The sequence below is a fragment of the Coregonus clupeaformis genome, chromosome 23, assembly GCF_020615455.1.
Source record: "Coregonus clupeaformis isolate EN_2021a chromosome 23, ASM2061545v1, whole genome shotgun sequence".
Classification (NCBI taxonomy): domain Eukaryota; kingdom Metazoa; phylum Chordata; class Actinopteri; order Salmoniformes; family Salmonidae; genus Coregonus; species Coregonus clupeaformis.
The window spans coordinates 27873150-27892656 of NC_059214.1; the positions used below are offsets into that span (position 1 = coordinate 27873150).

General features: G+C 46.2%; 1 protein-coding gene across 1 annotated transcript in view; it reads right to left on the reverse strand.

Annotated features, from left to right (window-relative positions):
- Positions 1–19507, reverse strand: part of LOC121537021 (adenylate cyclase type 5-like) — a 134669-nt gene that overhangs the window by 59984 nt on the left and 55178 nt on the right. The window contains exon 2 of the mRNA XM_041844752.2: positions 3040–3189. Coding sequence (XP_041700686.2) covers positions 3040–3189 — 150 coding nt within the window. The remainder of the gene's footprint in view (positions 1–3039; positions 3190–19507) is intronic.

The following is a 19507-nucleotide window of genomic DNA, read 5'->3' on the forward strand; positions in this document are numbered from 1 at the left end:
CTCTCTCTCTCTCTCTACTCTCGCTCTCTCTTTTTCACTCTGTTTATCTCTATCTCTCTATCTCTCTATCTCTCTCTCTCTTAACTCTATTTTCTTAAAATTGCATTGTAAGCATTTCACGTTAAGGTCTACACCTGTTGTATTCGGTGCATGTGACAAATAAAATTGGATTTGATTTGATCTCTTGCTCTCTCTCTCTCTCTTTCTTTCTGCTTTGTGGCTTGCAGAGCTGCAGTCATTATTACTGTCGCCATTCATCTAGTTACTGTGAAGACAGCCCTTATGCTGGGTGACTAACAAAGCATATGCCGCCTGCTAGTAGCTACTCATGTTAGGCATGAATCTGATTATGAACAAGGCATTTGGAAAACCTACTGTGCTAGGATGTCCTGGCCTATACTATGAACACAGACTGATCCTGGGTTCAATTCAACCTGTAGCTTTGGTTTGCATCCAAAATGACAACCTCTATATACGAAGTGCACCCTATTCCCTATATAGTGTTTATATACAGTGTTTCCCAACTCCAGTCGTCCACTACTCCCAACAGTACATATTTTTGTTGTGGCCCCAGACAAGCACACCTGATTCTACTTGTCAACTAATCATCAAGCGCTTGACAAGTTGAATCAGGTGTTTTTGTCCGGGGCTATAACTAAAATGTGTGCTGTTGGGGTACTCGAGAAACGGAGTTGGGAAACACTGCTATATTTAAGCAATAAGGCCTGAGGGGGTGTGGTATATGGCCAATATACCACGGCTAAGGGCTGTTCTTATGCGCGGCTCACTCTTGGATTGCGTCCTACCTGACCGGTCGCTCCTACCAAGTGGCGTGGCGAGAAGCTGTCTCCGCACCACGTGCTCTCACCACTGGTGTCCCCCAGGGCTCAGTTCTAGGCCCTCTCCTATTCTCGCTATACACCAAGTCACTTGGCTCTGTCATATCCTCACATGGCCTCTCCTATCATTGCTACGCTGACGACACACAACTAATCTTCTCCTTTCCCCCTTCTGATAACCAGGTGGCGAATCGCATCTCTGCATGTCTGGCAGACATATCAGTATGGATGACGGATCACCACCTCAAGCTGAACCTTGGCAAGACGGAGCTGCTCTTCCTCCCGGGGAAGGACTGCCATCACGGTTGACAACTCCGTTGTGTCCTCCTCCCAGAGTGCGAAGAGCCTTGGCGTGACCCTGGACAACACCCTGTCGTTCTCCGCTAACATCAAGGCGGTGACCCGATCCTGTAGGTTCATGCTCTACAACATTCGGAGAGTACGACCCTGCCTTACACAGGAAGCGGCACAGGTCCTAATCCAGGCACTTGTCATCTCCCCGTCTGGATTACTGCAACTCGCTGTTGGCTGGGCTCCCTGCCTGTGCCATTAAACCCCTACAACTCATCCAGAATGCCGCAGCCCGTCTGGTGTTTCAACCTTCCCAAGTTCTCTCACGTCACCCTGCTCCTCCGCACACTCCACTGGCTTCCAGTTGAAGCTCGCATCTGCTACAAGACCATGGTGCTTGCCTACGGAGCTGTGAGGGGAACGGCACCTCCGTACCTTCAGGCTCTGATCAGTCCCTACACCCAAACGAGGGCACTGCGTTCATCCACCTCTGGCCTGCTGGCTCCCCTACCTCTGCGGAAGCATAGTTCCCGCTCAGCCCAGTCAAAACTGTTCGCTGCTCTGGCACCCCAATGGTGGAACAAGCTCCCTCACGACGCCAGGACAGCGGAGTCACTCACCACCTTCCGGAGACATTTGAAACCCCACCTCTTTAAGGAATACCTGGGATAGGATAAAGTAATCCTTCTACCCCCCCAAAAAAATAAAATTGTAAAGTGGTTATCCCACTGGCTATAAGGTGAATGCACCTATTTGTAAGTCGCTCTGGATAAGAGCGTCTGCTAAATGACGTAAATGTAAATGTAAATGTAATGAGGAGTGCCTGGATACAGCCCTTAGCCGTGGTATATTGGTCATAAATCACAAACCCCCGAGGTGCCTTATTGCTATTATAAACTGGTTACCAACGTAATTAGAGCAGTAAAAATACATGTTTTGTCATACCCGTGGTATACCACGGCTTTCAGCCAATCAGCATTCAGGGCTCGAACCACCCAGTTTATAAAGTGCATTATATTGACTATAGGGAATAAGGTTTCATTTCAGACTCAGCGTTCGTCTTACTCTCTTACATCACTACCTGTCCTAATTGTCAACACCTGGGGTGATTGTCTACTTGGTGACGGCTGCTACTTTCTAAGGCTGTGACATTGTGGGTCTATAGGGAGCAGAAGCCAAAGGTCACTTAAGTAAGCGCAGATCTTGGTTACTAGGAAATCTTTGTCCCCTCCATGTAGCCTATTGATATTTCATAATTTCCCCATTGGGAAAATAAGTTTAAACCTGAGATCCACGATAGGTGAAACAGCGCCACTGGCCGCTACTGGCCGCCCCAGGCGCATTTGTTATTGTTTTTGTTTTGAGGAAATGAGCATCCAGCATCGTGGTAAAAAAAAAAATGGTAGTACATCCTCTGCTGTTCTATCACACGTGCAATGATGTGCAATGATGTCAGAGGGGGAAAAAAGTGTTCATTGTTTGAAGTAACGTCTTTGTTGTTGTAATATCGCGAACGGACGTGGCAGGTTCACCGCTATGGATTGCAGCTTTAACCCTAGACTTCCAAGAACCAGACGTCATTACAGGTGATCTGAACCACCTGCTCTCTATGACCTCCTGTCTCCTATTAGGTCCTTCAGAGTCATGTGACAGTGTAAGTGTCATGTGTGTGAGTGTAGTATGTCAGAAAACACTATATCAAAGTATCTGCTGCAACTATACCAAGAGATCTTTATCACTTACCATAATATCAACTAATTACTATAATTCCAATAATAATAATAATTAAGTATCAATACATAAATTAGATGTATTTATAAAGCCCTTTTAACACCAGCATTAACTAGCCCTGACTATGTCAAGTAATTTACTGCCTGTGAGTCCTCCACAGTCCCATGATGGGCCTTACCTGCTGCTGGTTCTCCCTCTGTGAGTGGAGGCGAGCCTGGATGCACTCCCTGGTCTCCTGGAAGGCTTGTCTCTGGGAGCCCTCGGCTGGGTAGTGGGTACACACCCCCACAATGTTAGAACAGGAGAAGATCAGGACGTTGGACACTATCTGGAGAGGGGGGGAGAAAGGGAGGGAGAGGGAAGAAGAGAGAGAGAAGAGAGAGGAAGAAATAGGGAGAGAAAGAAGAGAGTTTTAAATAAATGTAATACAGAACTCTTACAGTAGACTATTTCAATCCCCTCCACGACTAATTCCCTCAACACTGTCTGACTGTGTCTACATCCTAAATGGTACATAACTTCCTACATTGTGCACTATTTTTGACAAGACCTTTATCGACCCTTGTCAAAAGTAGTGCACTAAATACGGAATATGGTGCCATTTCGGACTAAGCTTGTCTGTCTGCTATCAGGGGCACCAGGACACACACACACACCATGGTTCATAACATCCGTCTGTCTGTCTCAGCCGATCTGAACTGTACTCCTGCACACATATCTCCAGCCAGAATAACTCACACTGCACACTGAGGACAGGCATGTGGGCCTGTGTGTGTGTGTGTGTGTGTGTGTGTGTGTGTGTGTGTGTGTGTGTGTGTGTGTGTGTGTGTGTGTGTGTGTGTGTGTGTGTGTGTGTGTGTGTGTGTGTGTGTATGTGCGTCTGAGAGTGCATGTCTGTCCAACTACAGTTGAAGTCGGAAGTTTACATACACCTTAGCCAAATACATTTAAACTCAGTTTTTCACAATTCCTGACATTTAATCCTAGTAAAAATTCCCTGTTTTAGGTCAGTTAGGATCACCACTTTATTTCAAGAATGTGAAATGTCAGAATAATAGTAGAGAGAATGTTTTATTTCAGCTTTTATTTCTTTCATCACATTCCCAGTGGGTTAGAAGTTTACATACACTCATTTAGTATTGGTGTTCTTCAGCTTGTGATTCTTCAAGTGTGATTCTTCAGCTTGCAAGCAACCCCCTTTTTCCTCCAAACATAACGATGGTTATTATGGTCAAACAGTTCTATTTTTGTTTCATCAGACCAGAGGACATTTCTCCAAAAAGTACGATCTTTGTCCCCAGGTGCAGTTGCAAACCGTAGTCTGGCTTTTTTATGGCGGTTTTGGAGCAATGGCTTCTTCTTTGCTGAGCGGCCTTTCAGGATATGTCGATATAGGACTCGTTTTACTGTGGGTATAGATACTTTTGTACCTGTTTCCTCCAGCATCTTCACAAGGTCCTTTGCTGTTGTTCTGGGATTGATTTGCACTTTTCGCACCAAAGTACGTTAATCTCTAGGAGACAGAACGCATCTCCTTCCTGAGCGGTATGACTTCTGCGTGGTCCTATGGTGTTTATACTTGCGTACTATTGTTTGTACAGATGAACATGGTACCTTCAGGCATTTGGAAATTGCTCCCAAGGATGAACCAGACTTGTGGAGTTCTACAATTTTCTTTCTGAGGTCTTGGCTGATTTCTTTAGATTTTCCCATGATGTCAAGCAAAGAGGCATTGAGTTTGAAGGTAGGCCTTGAAATACATCCACAGGTACACCTCCAATTGACTCAAATGATAAAAAAAAATATATATATATATATCCTATCAGAAGCTTCTAAAGCCATTACATCATTTTCTGGAATTTTCCAAGCTGTTTAAAGGCACACTCAACTTAGTGTATGTGTCACGCCCTGGCTCTGGGGACTCTTGTATGTTGAGCCAGGGTGTTAGTTTCTTTGTGTAGTGTCTATGTTTCGTTTTCTATGTTCTGTTCTAGGTTATGTGTTTCTATGTTGGCCGGGGTGGTTCTCAATCAGAGGCAACGTGAATCAGCTGTTGCTTGTTGTCTCTGATTGGGTACCATACTTAGGCAGCCTGTTGTGCACTTGTGTTTTGTGGGATCTTGTTCCGTGTAGGTTTGTGTTATTGACCGAGGACTTCACGTATCGTTTTGTTGTTTTTGTTGTATTGTGTCGTGTTGCTAAGTACTATTAAAGTATGTACTTATATCACGCTGCGCCTTGGTCCACTCCTTTCGACGATCGTGACAGAAGATCCCAACAATACAGGACCAAGCAGCGTGTCCAGGAGCAAACGCCGGAGGTAACGTTAGTGGATGTCCTCCTCGGTTGGGGGCAGATCACGGATGAGGAGGCCGTCCGTTACCGGAGGGCGATGAAGGGGGAGACCCAGGCAGGAGAGGAGAAGCGGCGCCAACCGGGCCGTCGTCGGACAGACGAGAGGCACCCCCAATAATTTTTTTTTGGGGGGGCACACGACATGGACGACGGGGCTGCTGGAGGCAGATACAGGGCGAGTTTGTGGACGAGGAGAGAAGGCCACCAGGTTACGGGGGCCATTGGTCGTTAGAGGGAGGGAGAGTGTAGAGGCACGGTGAGAGGTACTGAGGTGTGTTACCAGTCCGGTCCGGCCCGTTCCTGATCCCCACACAAGGCCAGTGTTGTGTGTTCCCAGTACGGTCCGGCCTGTTCCTGTCCCTCGCACCAAGCCTGTGATGCGCGTCGCCAGCCCGGCCCGGCCTGTTCCTGTCCCTCGCATCAAGCCTGTGGTGCGCGTCGCTAGCCCGGCCCGGCCTGTTCCTGCCCCTCGCACCAAGCCTATGGTGCGCGTTGCCAGCCCGGCCCGGCCTGTTCCTGCCCCTCGCACCAAGCCAATGGTGCGCGTCGCCAGCCCGGCCTGTTCCTGCCCCTCGCACCAAGCCAATGGTGCGCGTCGTCAGCCCGGCCCGGCCTGTTCCTGCCCCTCGCACCAAGCCAATGGTGCGCGTCGCCAGCCCGGCCCGGCCTGTTCCTGCCCCTCGCACCAAGCCAATGGTGCGCGTCGCCAGCCCGGCCCGGCCTGTTCCTGCTCCCCGCACCAAGCCAGTGGTGCGCTTCGTCAGCCCGGTCCGGCCTGTTCCTGCTCCCCGCACCAAGCCAGTGGTGCGCTTCGTCAGCCCGGTCCGGCCTGTTCCTGCTCCCCGCACCAAGCCAGTGGTGCGCTTCGTCAGCCCGGTCCGGCCCGTTCCTGCTCCCCGCACCAAGCCAGTGGTGCGCGTCGTCAGCCCGGTCCGGCCCATTCCTGCTCCCCGCACCAAGCCTGTGGTGCGCGTCGTCAGTCCGGCACAGCCCGTGCCTGGTCAGGTACCGGTCAGCTGCTCCACACCGGAGCCTAAGCAATCCGCTCCACCGATGTCCAGTCCAGCTCCAGCCAGCGGGACCAGACCAGGGGCGCTACGGGGGGGTTGTTAGAGGGGGGTGGTCACGCCCGGAGCCGGATCCGCCTCCGAGGTGGAATGCCCACCCGGCCCCTCCCCTGTTGGGTTTATGTTGGCGCGGTCGCAGTCCGCGCCTTTGGGGGGGGTACTGTCACGCCCTGGCTCTGGGGACTCTTGTATGTTGAGCCAGGGTGTTAGTTTCTTTGTGTAGTGTCTATGTTTCGTTTTCCACTGCGCCCAAGTGGCGCAGTGGTCTAAGGCACTGTATTGCAGTGCTAGCTGTGCCACTAGAGATCCTGGTTCGAATCCAGGCTCTGTCGTAGCCGGCCGTGACCGGGAGACCCATGGGGCGGCACACAATTGGCCCAGCGTCGTCCAGGATAGGGGAGGGAATGGCCGGCAGGGATGTAGCTCAGTTGGTTGAGCATGGCGTTTGCAACGCCAGGGTTGTGGGTTCAATTCCCACGGAGGGCCAGTAAAAAAAATAATATATATATATATATATATAAAAAAAAAATTTTTTAAAGAATGACTCACTAACTGTAAGTCGCTCTGGATAAGAGCGTCTGCTAAATGACTAAAATGTAAATGTCAAAAATGTAATGTTCTGTTCTAGGTTATGTGTTTCTATGTTGGCCGGGGTGGTTCTCAATCAGAGGCAACGTGAATCAGCTGTTGCTTGTTGTCTCTGATTGGGAACCATACATAGGCAGCCTGTTGTGCACTTGTGTTTTGTGGGATCTTGTTCCGTGTAGGTTTGTGTTATTGACCGAGGACTTCACGTATCGTTTTGTTGTTTTTGTTGTATTGTGTCGTGTTGCTAAGTACTATTAAAGTATGTACTCATATCACGCTGCGCCTTGGTCCGCTCATTATGACGATTGTGACAGTATGTAAACTTCTGACCCACTGGAATTGTGATACAGTGAATTATATGTGAAATAATCTGTCTGTAAACAATTGTTGGAAAAATGCACAAAGTAGATGTCCTAACCGACTTGCCAAAACTATAGTTTGTTAACAAGAAATTTGTGGAGTGGTTGAAAAACTAGTTTTAATGACTCCAACCTAAGTGTATGTAAACTTCCGACTTCAACTGTATGTAAGAGAGCGTCATCCTCCTTGAGAGAAATGGGAGAGTATTGACACTAATTTGACAGTGCCGATTGGGTAATGTCTCACTGACAGGGCCAATCAGTAGTGATTACAGGCCATCTGTACAAACATAACTAGTATTTGTTTTCTTTTAAATACTCTGTTTGATTGAGCCTGCCTGGAGTGCCAGGTGGGTGGAGTTGCACCTTTTTGGTATTATTATATTGGTTTTATTGCACCAGGCAAGCACAAGTAAGACGACAAATAGTAGGCGGCTATTTCAAACCAAGTGTGATCTGGTACATAACACCAGGCACCTGAAGGCTGTCTGAACTACCCTCAGTCAGCAGAGATGAAAGGCGCACACTGTTGTCCTGAGACTGGCAGCCATAGGCTACAGCCATCCCTTTCACAGAAACCACACATGGACTGAATCAGAGAATCAGCAGCTGAGTCGAACTCACGCCGATGGCATGTCCAATGACGAACAAACAAAACATGTCTTTATAGAGTCAATATTCTATTAGTGAGATCTCTCTTGAGGCTTAAGAGAAAAGAGAAAAGGCTTAAAGTAGAACAAAACAACTGAAAAGAAAAGAAAAGAGCGAGCGAGATAGAGAGAGAGAGTTAGCACTGTGGAGAAAGAAAAAGAAAATACACACAGAGCGAGAAACAGAGATGAGGAGATGGGAGACAAGAGAATAGGAGAATCTCAATCGCATACTCCTCGCGTCCTCTCTCCTCGCCTCCTTCTCAAAACCCATTGGATGATAAAGCCAGAGGTCCCTCCCCTCTGACCTTCTCCTCCAATGGGTTTTGAGGAGTCGAGGAGAGAGGACATGAGGAGTATGCGATTGAGATTCTCCCACAGAGACCCAGAAGAGGTTGATGTGTTTTTCTACTCTAAACAGGAAAGTGTATTAAAAGCTTTGTGGAGCTGCATTGACCCCTGACCATTATATAACTACATAACTACATAATGACAGTCTACAGGTCAACTGGTTGAACCCCAGCTACTGTTTGTCCCTCTTGAGACGCTGTAGCCAGTATACTGTACACTTCCTCAAAATAGTCAGAAGATAAGTCAAGAAATCTATAATACATTTTGATGTTTTTGCCAAGGACGTCTTCGTCGCGCAATTTTACATCTAACTAAGATGTTAGGTGCAGTATTACTCACATATTTTTTTTTTTGCATGAAAATGAGTCGTCTCTCGTTGAATGACAACAAACACTTAATTGAAGAATCCCTACTGTTGACCAATCACAGACGAAGGGGCGTAGACTTCGGTTAATGAACTTCGGCTTGCCTCAGGAAAAAAATGTGTGTGCACGAACAGCTGAAAAAACCTTTGCCGACGACCAAAACGAACAAAAATGTCACAAAATGTCATCATAATATATTCACGAACTGTTTCGGATGGGAAGCATGCAGATACCTTTGGTGGAGGTTACCAGCTCTGAGCAGCAGATACGGTCATGTGGATGTTGCACAGGGCAAAAAAGGCCCTTCCCTACTACTGAGCTATCTAAGCGAGCCTAAAAGAGTAGTAGTTGCATTAGTAGTAGGCCAGTAGCGTCAGTAAGGCAGCTGCTGAAGCCAGGGCAGACTAAGGCCAGGCTGAGGGATTTGCATCCCCTCTCCAGCCCCACTGCACTACCATGGAAACAACAGAGCATCAGAGAAGGCTTCCAGCTGGTCAATGCAAATATTCCCAAACAACAATCCTACTCTATTTATACTCCCTTCCCAGGCCTGGTCCGACCATATTAGGAAGCCAGTGAGGTCTCAGACTACAAAGGATGACAAAAGTCACTCCACTTACCAGACTCTGGACTTTTTAACGTGTTCTGTTGATGTCCTAAATGTCTGGCAAAGGTGGCGAATGCACTAAAATGGCTGAGCTTCATGATGACAGTGAACACAGCAATACCTTCTTTAAGAGAGCCTAGCTTTCTACCTCCCTCCTCGAGGACAGCTACATCAACAAACCTTGCAATCCAGTAAAAAACCCACTCCCACTTGAAGTACTTGAAGTCAACCAAGGTCCCAGTCCTATTACTGTGAGTCTACAGGGAGAGTAGTGGAGCATGTTGCAGGTGGATGTAATACTGCCTGCCTGTAATCCAAACAAGTACACAACTGAGACCCCTGAACAGCCCCCCCTAGACAACAAACCCTGTTTGCCTAATGGATCTATCTCTCCCCAGGTGCATTACATTATTCCTCCCTGTCCCTGTATTTGTGTGTGTGTGTGTGTAGTACATGCAGAGCAGAGCAGAGTGAACACGGGAGAGGTCAAGCCCTGCACGGTGTGGTACTGTCTCTTTCTAGTTAATGGATGTCTCCTGCAGCACTCAGCAACACCACATAAAAATCTCACATTACTCAGAATAACTACAACCAAGCAGAAAAAAAGGAATAGACCTAGGATCTGGAAGAAGAAATTTTAACACACCTGCGGTAACAGTTTTTCATTTGCTCAGTAAAGAACTGTTGCTGTCAGAACTGTCGCTGACATCAGAACATGTTTTCCTCCTGTTCGAATAAGGCCAGGATAATTCCTAGTACACTTGAAATATACTTTAAACAGTGTTTATAAGTAGTTTATCAACTGTAAACCATTAGTTTATAGATAGCTTATAAACCTTTGATAAAACATTTGTTGAAATAACAGTCATGTCCTCTCCAACACCATGTCTGGTTCTATTAACCATCTGCACTGTGAACATTTCCAATCAATATGGTCTTCAGGCTATTATAAATCACTATGGTCTTCAGGCTATTTTTACTTAAAAACAAATATGGTATTACAAATCCTACTGACCCATTTCTGTATTTAACCGCTATAATAATGGAGTGTGTCAGTGTAAACACATTTTTCTGTGGTCGTGTTTCTGTTTACCAAGCCATGCTAATTGAGTCCTGTCCTGTGTTCCGTGTTTCTTGCGTCTGTAGTAACCAGGGAACGAGCGGCGCACTAGATCACCTGCGTACCTTTCTAGGTGCAACATTATTTTAGAGGGAGATTAATAATTATCAGCCAGTGGCTAGGAGCCATAAAACCCTGCAGAGCAAGACAGCACTGGTGTCAATATTTACCTACCCATCATCCAGAGAGAGAGAGAGAGAGAGAGAGAGAGAGAGAGAGAGAGAGAGAGAGTCGCGCTTCTCTGCTGAGGAGAAGAAACAACTCAATATCAAGCGTCCCACCAGGATCCAGCCAGGGCCTCTGAGGGGAACTGTTGTCACACTCATCAGCCATGTCTGACATGATGACAAGATGCCGTAGTGCATATCGCTGCTGACAGCTTTATTTGGTGTGTTGAGTTTGAGAAAATTGCCTTTTTTATTTCATTTGTCACTGGGGCATTGAAAATGTAGTGTGTTTCACCGACAGCTAGACCGTAGATGGTTTATAATGAGCAGATGACAAACTGCTGTAACTCTGCATACAGTGAACTCAAGTATATTCTATGAAAAGTGGAAAATGTAGGACTCCCAGGACCCATGTGTAATTATGACCTCCACCCCCTTCAATTTATGCTAGGCAACACGTGACAACATCTAGCATCAACATTTAAAATGGCCCTATTGGAACCAAGACTTAAAAATAACTGATATGGGTACAAGATGGAGGGAATGTTGGAACATAACTAATGAAATTACAGGTAGCAAAAATGTAAACTTAATCCAGTATAAACTAATGTATTGAATTTATTACACAAGGGACAAAACTCACAAATTCTACAGCACAACGACAGAGTCATGTCTTTAGTGTAAAACTAACAATGACTCAATAATCCATGCCTGCTGGGAATGCTATGAAGTCCAAAAGTTATGGGCGGAGTTAGAAAGTTGACTGTCAGAAATGTTACAATGTAAATGTACTTTTAATCCATCAGTTTGCATATTTCAAGACATGGCATATGAGGATGCAGTGAGATACCCGATGGGTTGGAAGATACTTTTCTCGTCAATCATCTTGAAAAAACATATACTTAAAAACTGGAAATCAAGTAATCCTCCATCGTTAGCACAATGGAAAGGTTAAATGCTTTATTATCTAAATGTTGAAAGTGCGTGGGCGATGGAGAGAAACAAAATGGTGCAGTTTGAGGCCATGTGGCGGAGAGTGATGCGGGTGCTGGAGATGGGGGTGTGAGCAGGTGGGTCTAGGCAGGGTGGATGTTGTGGATGTTGGTGTGAGTCTGTATGTTGTTGTTTGTATGTGTATGTTATGTATTGTTTTAAAAAATCACACAAAAAATCACACAAAAAGATGTATCATAATAATCATTTTAAATTCCCCCGTTTACAGGACAGTCATCAGGTTGAGAATGTTTAGTGGAGAATGGTTTGATATGGTCTAAATGTGAATCCCTATATAGTGTGGTACAAGTCAACACAATGAAGTGCATTGTGTGCTAAAATAAATGCAAGTCATGTGCAGGCCAGGCTGCTTGCTGCTTATTGTGAGCAGCATCACACGGCACTGTGAGGTGCCACATGTTACGGTCCTACAATGTCCTATAATGCTCTCATGTGCAAGGCAAATGTGCTGCCGTTTGTTGGTTAAGATACATGTCATTTGAAAAGAAAAAAGAAAACGTGCAGGAATCGGACATTTTTCATTTACCAAAAGCCCCATCAGATATCCTATTGAAACATCTGATTCAGTCCATGTGATGATAAGCGGGAAGGCTCTAAGAATCCAAACGTTTCACTTTTTGTGACGGTGAGCAACAGTTTTCAACTGACGATTACTTAGAATTACTGGGCCCTAATCATGTTGGTCCAAACTAACTCTGAGAGTGAAGAATATCTCCAGGAACATTTTACCCACCTGGGAATGGATGATGATATTCAGAAGATAATGACATTCCTCTTCTTCAGGCTGACAGTAGCTAAGTGTATCTCCAAAGTAGAGCCAGACATAATGGGGTGTCACAGTGAAAAGAGAAGGTGGGCATTCTCTATGAGGCAATGTTTATAATGGGGAAAAAGCCTTTTCTCAAAATGTGACACAAGTTTGACCTGTTCTACATTAGCTAGCGCAGTAAATTCAACGAGAGGGTAAATGAATTACCTTGAATACATTAGCACTGCAATGCTTCAGACTGAGGCAAAATTAGTCAATTTCTTTATAAAACGTACACACACACAGACACACACACAGACACACACACAGACACACACACACACACACACACACACACTACAAAGCACTTCTGTTCCTGGTTATATCACTATCCTAACTTGTATCTTTCCTCCAGGAACTTCTTCATAATCACAGCTCTATCTTGTGTTCCCATTTCAACAAACGCTTCTTCATGTGATCCGTTATGAAATCAACGACGAGACAACAGCAATGGAGGCCTGAAGGTCAGGATCCAATCAATAACAGACTTCCTGAATAACTGTGTTTGATTTTCACAGCAGTGTAATCCGGACAGAGGAAGGAAGTTGACACTTGCAGACCCATTGCGTGACCCATTCAGTTCTGACAGGGAACCAGGTTCTGAAGTCATGCAGTGCACGCAACCACACTGACAATTTAGGAGACACTATCCCCAATTCAAGTGTCAACTGGAACATAAACGTAAATCAAAGGTATTTCTGAAAGAGCTACAGTATTTAAAAGTTCACTATCTGCAATTGATTGAATCCTGGCCAGAGGATTGGGGGCTAAGGGGATTACAATATCAATGTAATACTTTACTGTAGTACTAAACAGTCTTGTGTGCCAAACTATAGCTTAGCTTTTAAATGGAGCTGTTCTCCTATGGGTACTGAATGCTCATTTTAAATGCTCATGCCATGCGACACAGGAGATGGCAGCTGAGCCCGTTGAGTCATAAATGTCGAATTCTGACTCACACCTTTGAAGAAGAAAGGTTGGTGCGCCCACCACCACCAACCAACGGAACAGAAGAAAAAGCATTTTAAATTGTTCATCTCCCTCCCCACTTCAAAAAAGAAGAGAAGAGAGACTCAAAGCCATTCCAAATATAGACCCCTTTGCAAACACCAGCCACATGGGGCACAGTGGGCTCTGGAGCGTTTGATGTCAACAGCTAGCACTCAAATCCAATTTCCTCCCATACATTGGGACCCTAATAATAAACACATGTATTTGTTAAAAGAAGGCAGATACTGTATATTCACTATGAAATAATACCTTCACCAAACGAAAAGAAAGGCAACACCTTGGTAGAATTCCCTTTGGTCATCATGATCAGTATCAAAAACCCAGGATGGGGAATGAGAATTCCATCATGCAACCCTTAAGTCTTCAGATACATCACACTGATAGGAGGAGGACAGTTTTGCAAATATAGGTGTAGGCTACCAACACACACTGGGTGTCCCATTGTCTACTGGTCTGGTATTACAAAACGATATGTGAGAAACATCTCCCTTGTCTCCCAGGATGACCCCAATATGTTCCACCCTGTACCTCCGAAGAACACAGCTCATAGTAGTAATAATGTATTGGTCACAGACACAGTATATCCACTTGACATGAATGATGTGTTGGGTTATGGTTACAGACCACCAGGGCCTATCGGTGGAGCTATGAGCAGCTAGGAAACTGATCTCTCCAGAAAGCTCTGTCTGAGCAGAGGAGCAGGGTGACATGACAGGCCTGGGGTTAGGGGATGGATGCATGTGTCCCAAGGGCATCCAGTCAATAGGAAGAGGTGACATATAATAGGCAGGGGTGACATATGGCTCTGTCCCCTGCCTCTGACAGACCTCCAACAGGCTGCATGAAAATAGAGTAGTTTAGTCTCAGCAAGCAACACCAAGGTAACCACCTTGAGAAGAGAACAAGCTAAGTGCTCAATGCCTCCTTCCTCACCGCAACCTGGAAGACAAGCCACAATGCATCTGACACTTTGGTTTTCAGGTTGGTCAATAATTCAATCATGTCAAATGTAATGACTCAAGCCATAGCCTTTGTCTTCAGCCACAGGTTCAGTACATGGGCAGACTGTGTCTCTGCGGGAGAGCAGGAATGTCTAGAGGTTTAAAATACAAAGATCAGAGGAATCAAGAAGTTTCAATTGGGCACTTTCAAGGTTGGATTATATAAACAAGCCGGAATTGTATATTTTCTGCCCTAACACAAATCGCCTTTATTACCTCCTACCTTCAGCATCTCTCCCTCTGCTCTGTTCTTCCCATCTCTCCATCGTTAACCCTTCCCCCTCTCAGTCTCGCTCCATTAGAAGTAAATCAGCCATAGACCGATGTTGGATCTCATATGGAATAAGTCCTCACCCAGGTCCTATACCTCTCCTCTACTGTTTGGCAGCCCTGAATATGAGGCTCAGTCACCATCATCATCCGGTCCTGCATTCACAAAGAGTCTTAAAGAAGGAGTGCTGATTTAGGATCAGTTTAAAGAGCGGCTACCTTTAAAAAGCAACACATCTCTTTGAAAACAGCCTATGTGGCATCAATATGAGTCAAAAATAGTTATTGTAGTGTCAAAATGTACTACAAAGTGTAAATAGGATGATTTTGGTCGTAAAGTCAATCTAGTCTAAAATGGAGTTTGGAACATCCATGCGTCACAATGGGTAAATTAAGGTTGGGTTTGACTTGATGATGTCCATTTGCCCACTAACATGGGGTGAACAGCTGTGGTGATTGTTCGTAAGACCTGCTCAACAGCAAACATCTTAGTTAGATGTAAAATTGCGCAACTAAAACATCCTCTGCAAAAACATAAACATTTATTGACGATTTCTTGAGTTATCTTAGTTTCATTCTGGGGATTTTGAGGAAGTGAAATAGGCTTCTGCGTCTAGTGTCTCATGGGGGACAAACATCATTAACCAAACGGGAAACACACCTCCAAGACTGACATTTCTAAAGAGCAACAGAAAAACACATGTACCAATCAGAGTGTTCAGTGGTTCTTTAAACTTTTAGATCATAATGACTAATATTATATGGAAAGAGGGGGACCTGATCCTAGATCAGCACTCCGACTCTGAGACTCTTTGTGAATACAAGCCCAGTACCGATCTCACCAACAGGACTAATCTCAGGCCAGTCCAGGATCAACCTGCTGCCACACAAATAAACCCTTTACAGTCATCCTTCTATGATGTCATACCTGGCTGGTACTCCCACCTAATGCCACAATATGTCCAGGCTGCCACTGATTACCTCCAAATCATTATCCTACAAATCAAAAGGCCAAACAAATCAAAGGTCAAATATACAACTACCGATGGCTATGCCGTCATTGTAAAAAGGCCATCATTGTAAACAAGGCTGTCATAACTGACTTGCCTGGTTAAATAAAAGGTTCAATAAAATCTAAATAATAGATGACCAGGATGGGAGAGAAATCAAATCACTGTGTTGCTAGGAGACACCATCCCCAAATACTGACAGTGAACATCCAGGGGTTGGCTAATGAATGTCACTGGCCTTGTAGTAATTAGTCTATTCAAATGAGCAATCATCTCTCTGCGTGTAGTGGGCGTTTGCCACTTTAGGCTTTTGGCAGGCTTTTTTTTTTGTAGGCCTATTTCAACATATGCAACAATTCAGTGTAATTTTGTCACTATGACTAAGAAGGTGTATTTTTGTGTGTGTAATTTCAAAGTATATGTAAACGCAGTGGCCTTCAAGTTGAGTTATGCCTGCGTCAAGCATATTTTAGAAAAAAAATAATAATATGCCATTTAGCAGACGCTTTTATCCAAAGCGACTTACAGTCATGCGTGCATAAATGTTTTTGTGTATTTTTTGGGTGGTCCCGGGGATCGAACCCACTACCTTGGCGTTACAAGCGCCGTGCTCTACCAGCTGAGCTACAGAGGACCACGAGAGTGACGGCTCGCTCCAACTCAAACTGAGGTAACAGGTCACAGAAAAAGCTTTCAAACTGACTATTCTTCACAGGGAAATTTCACAGTGACTGAAAATGTGAGATGAGGACACACCAGCCTCAACAACTGAGGTCAGACCCCTGTGTAAATAAGAAACTTGTAAAAGCTCCCAAGCCGATCACCTCCTCTCACTCACTTACAGACAGATAGTTAAAGGGCGACTGCACTTCCTGATTTGGCCTCGTTGTAGATTTGGTTAATTAAGAAATGCTAGCAGCCATGACTGAATTCAAACGTGAGTTAGTTTCGGGGTGTGGTTTGATGTGGGTGTCTCTTGTGTGTGTTCACAGGTGGGAAGAGTTAGCCATATTATTTCGCCAATTAGCTTCTGCTGGCTGGTGTGCAACGTGGCAAAATTGGTTTGACTTTGGATAGCCTATCTCTGGGGCTATTTAGGGACCATCAATAAATTACACAAAGTAATGGAGACAATATTCATGTTGCACACCTTTTAGTTTTCTCATGAAATGCTTTCAATATTTGTGTATGAATTTCTACAATTTATAGTTGGTTTGACGTTTCTAAGTCATTGGAATTTGGAGCTATTGGAATTTGAACATATTGTCCCATGTACATTGTGTAATTTACCGATGTTCCCTAACTAGCCACATAGGGATATCCAAAGTTTACCACAGGCATTACAATTGGGTCACGTGCAGCTGCGATGCAGTTATGTTGCGATGCAGTCATGACCACAAGTCTCACAAAACTCTGTTTTGGAGGATACTGACTTTATGACAAACATTTAACTATTTACACTTTGTAGTCAACTATGACAGTAGAATAAATGTTTCGGACTCGTATCTGTCACGATCGCTTAAGGAGGGAGACCAAGGCGCAGCGTTGAAAGTGAACATATTCTTTTATTATACTGATCACACGATCAAAAACACAAACGAAAACGTGACGTCTACGGTTTCACACAAACCGAAATGAACAAGAAACCACAAACACAACGTGAAAGACAGATAGTTAAATATGGCTCCCAATCAGAGACAACGAGCCAACAGCTGACACTCGTTACCTCTGATTGGGAGTCACTCAAACAAAGAAATACAATAACCTAGAACCCACAACAAAACATAGAAACTAACACCCTGGCTCAACATACGAGAGTCCCCCGAGCCAGGGCGTGACAGTACCCCCTAAAGGCGCGGACTCCGACCGCGCCAACGTAACCACAACAGGGGAGGGACCGGGTGGGCACTCCGCCTAGGCGGCGGATCCGGCTCCAGTGGAACAGGCACGTGCCGTGCCGAACCGGCGACGCACACCACTGGCTTGGTGTGGGGAACAGGCACGGGCCGGACAGGGCTGACGAAACGCCCCACAGACTTGGTGCTGGGAGCAGGAGTGGGCCGGACCGGGCTGGCGACGCGCACCACAGACCTGGTGCGGAGAGCAGGAACGGGCAGAGCCGGGCTGACGAGACGCACCACAGACTTGATGCGGGGAGCAGGAATGGGCCGGACTGGGCTGGCGACGCGCACCACAGACCTGGTGCGGAGAGCAGGAACGGGCAGAGCCGGGCTGACGAGACGCACCACAGACTTGATGCGGGGAGCAGGAATGGGCCGGACTGGGCTGGCGACGCGCACCACAGACCTGGTGCGGAGAGCAGGAACGGGCAGAGCCGGGCTGACGAGACGCACCACAGGCTTGATGCGGGGAGCAGGAACGGGCCGGACTGGGCTGGCGACGCGCACCGCAGACCTGGTGCGGAGAGCAGGAACGGGCAGAGCCGGGCTGACGAGACGCACCACAGGCTTGATGCGGGGAGCAGGAATGGGCCGGACTGGGCTGGCGACGCGCACCGCAGGTTCGGTGCGGGGAGCAGGAATAGACCGGACCGTACTGGGGACACACACCACTGGCTCTCCACCGGGATCTGGAACGGGCCGGACCGGACTGGCAACACACGCCAGTACCTCTCGCCGTGCCTCCACACCTTCCATCCCCTCTTCTACCAGTGACCCCCGTAACCCGGCGGCCTTCTCCGGCAACCCACTGGACCGCTCTATCGCGGCCTCCTGCTGGTCCGCCGTCGTGAGCCCCCCTAAAAAATTTTCGGGCGTCTCTCCTACCCGTGGACCACGTCTCCATATCCCTCGCCAGCTTCTCGCCCTTCTGCCATAATGTCAAGCCCTTGTCTTCCTCCCTCGGCTTAACCCAGTCCAGGAGGCGAAGGAGATCTGTGAGGGATCTCCCTGGCGATGGCTCCTGAACACGCTGCTTGGTCCCATCTTGGTGGTTTCTTCTGTCACGATCGCTTAAGGAGGGAGACCAAGGCGCAGCGTTGAAAGTGAACATATTCTTTTATTATACTGATCACACGATCAAAAACACAAACGAAAACGTGACGTCTACGGTTTCACACAAACCGAAATGAACAAGAAACCACAAACACAACGTGAAAGACAGATAGTTAAATATGGCTCCCAATCAGAGACAACGAGCCAACAGCTGACACTCGTTACCTCTGATTGGGAGTCACTCAAACAAAGAAATACAATAACCTAGAACCCACAACAAAACATAGAAACTAACACCCTGGCTCAACATACGAGAGTCCCCCGAGCCAGGGCGTGACAGTATCGATGCCACATAGGCTGTTTTCTAAATGAGAAGTTGTTTTTTAGAGGCAGTTGCTCTTTAATAATAAGGCATGAGGGGGTGTGGTTTATGGCCAATATACTGTACCACGGCTAAGGGCTGTTCTTAAGCACGACGCAAAGTGGAGTGCCTGGATACAGCCCTTAGCTGTGGTATATTGGCCATATACCACCCCCCCCATGCCTTATTATTAAAGAGCAACTGCCTCTAAAAAACAACTTCCCATTTAGAAAACAGCCTATGTGGCATCGATATGAGTCCGAAACATTTATTCTACTGCCATGCCTTATTGCTATTATAAACTGGTTACCAACATAATTAGAACAGTAAAAAGTTATTTGTTTGTAATAACCGTGAAATGCTGTTTCAGCCAATCAGCATCCAGGACCCAAAATACGCAGTTTATAATCTTCGTGCGAGCTCTCAGGGAAGCCTGGTCCTGAACTAAAAAGCATTAATCTGTGTCCAGGAAACTGGCCCATAGAGTACTACTCCAAGCACAACCAGAGAAACCTGATTTATCATCTGGCATGGAGTCGTCCATAGTCAGGTGCATTCTAGGGCTCACCTTGTGAGGACAGATGGTGT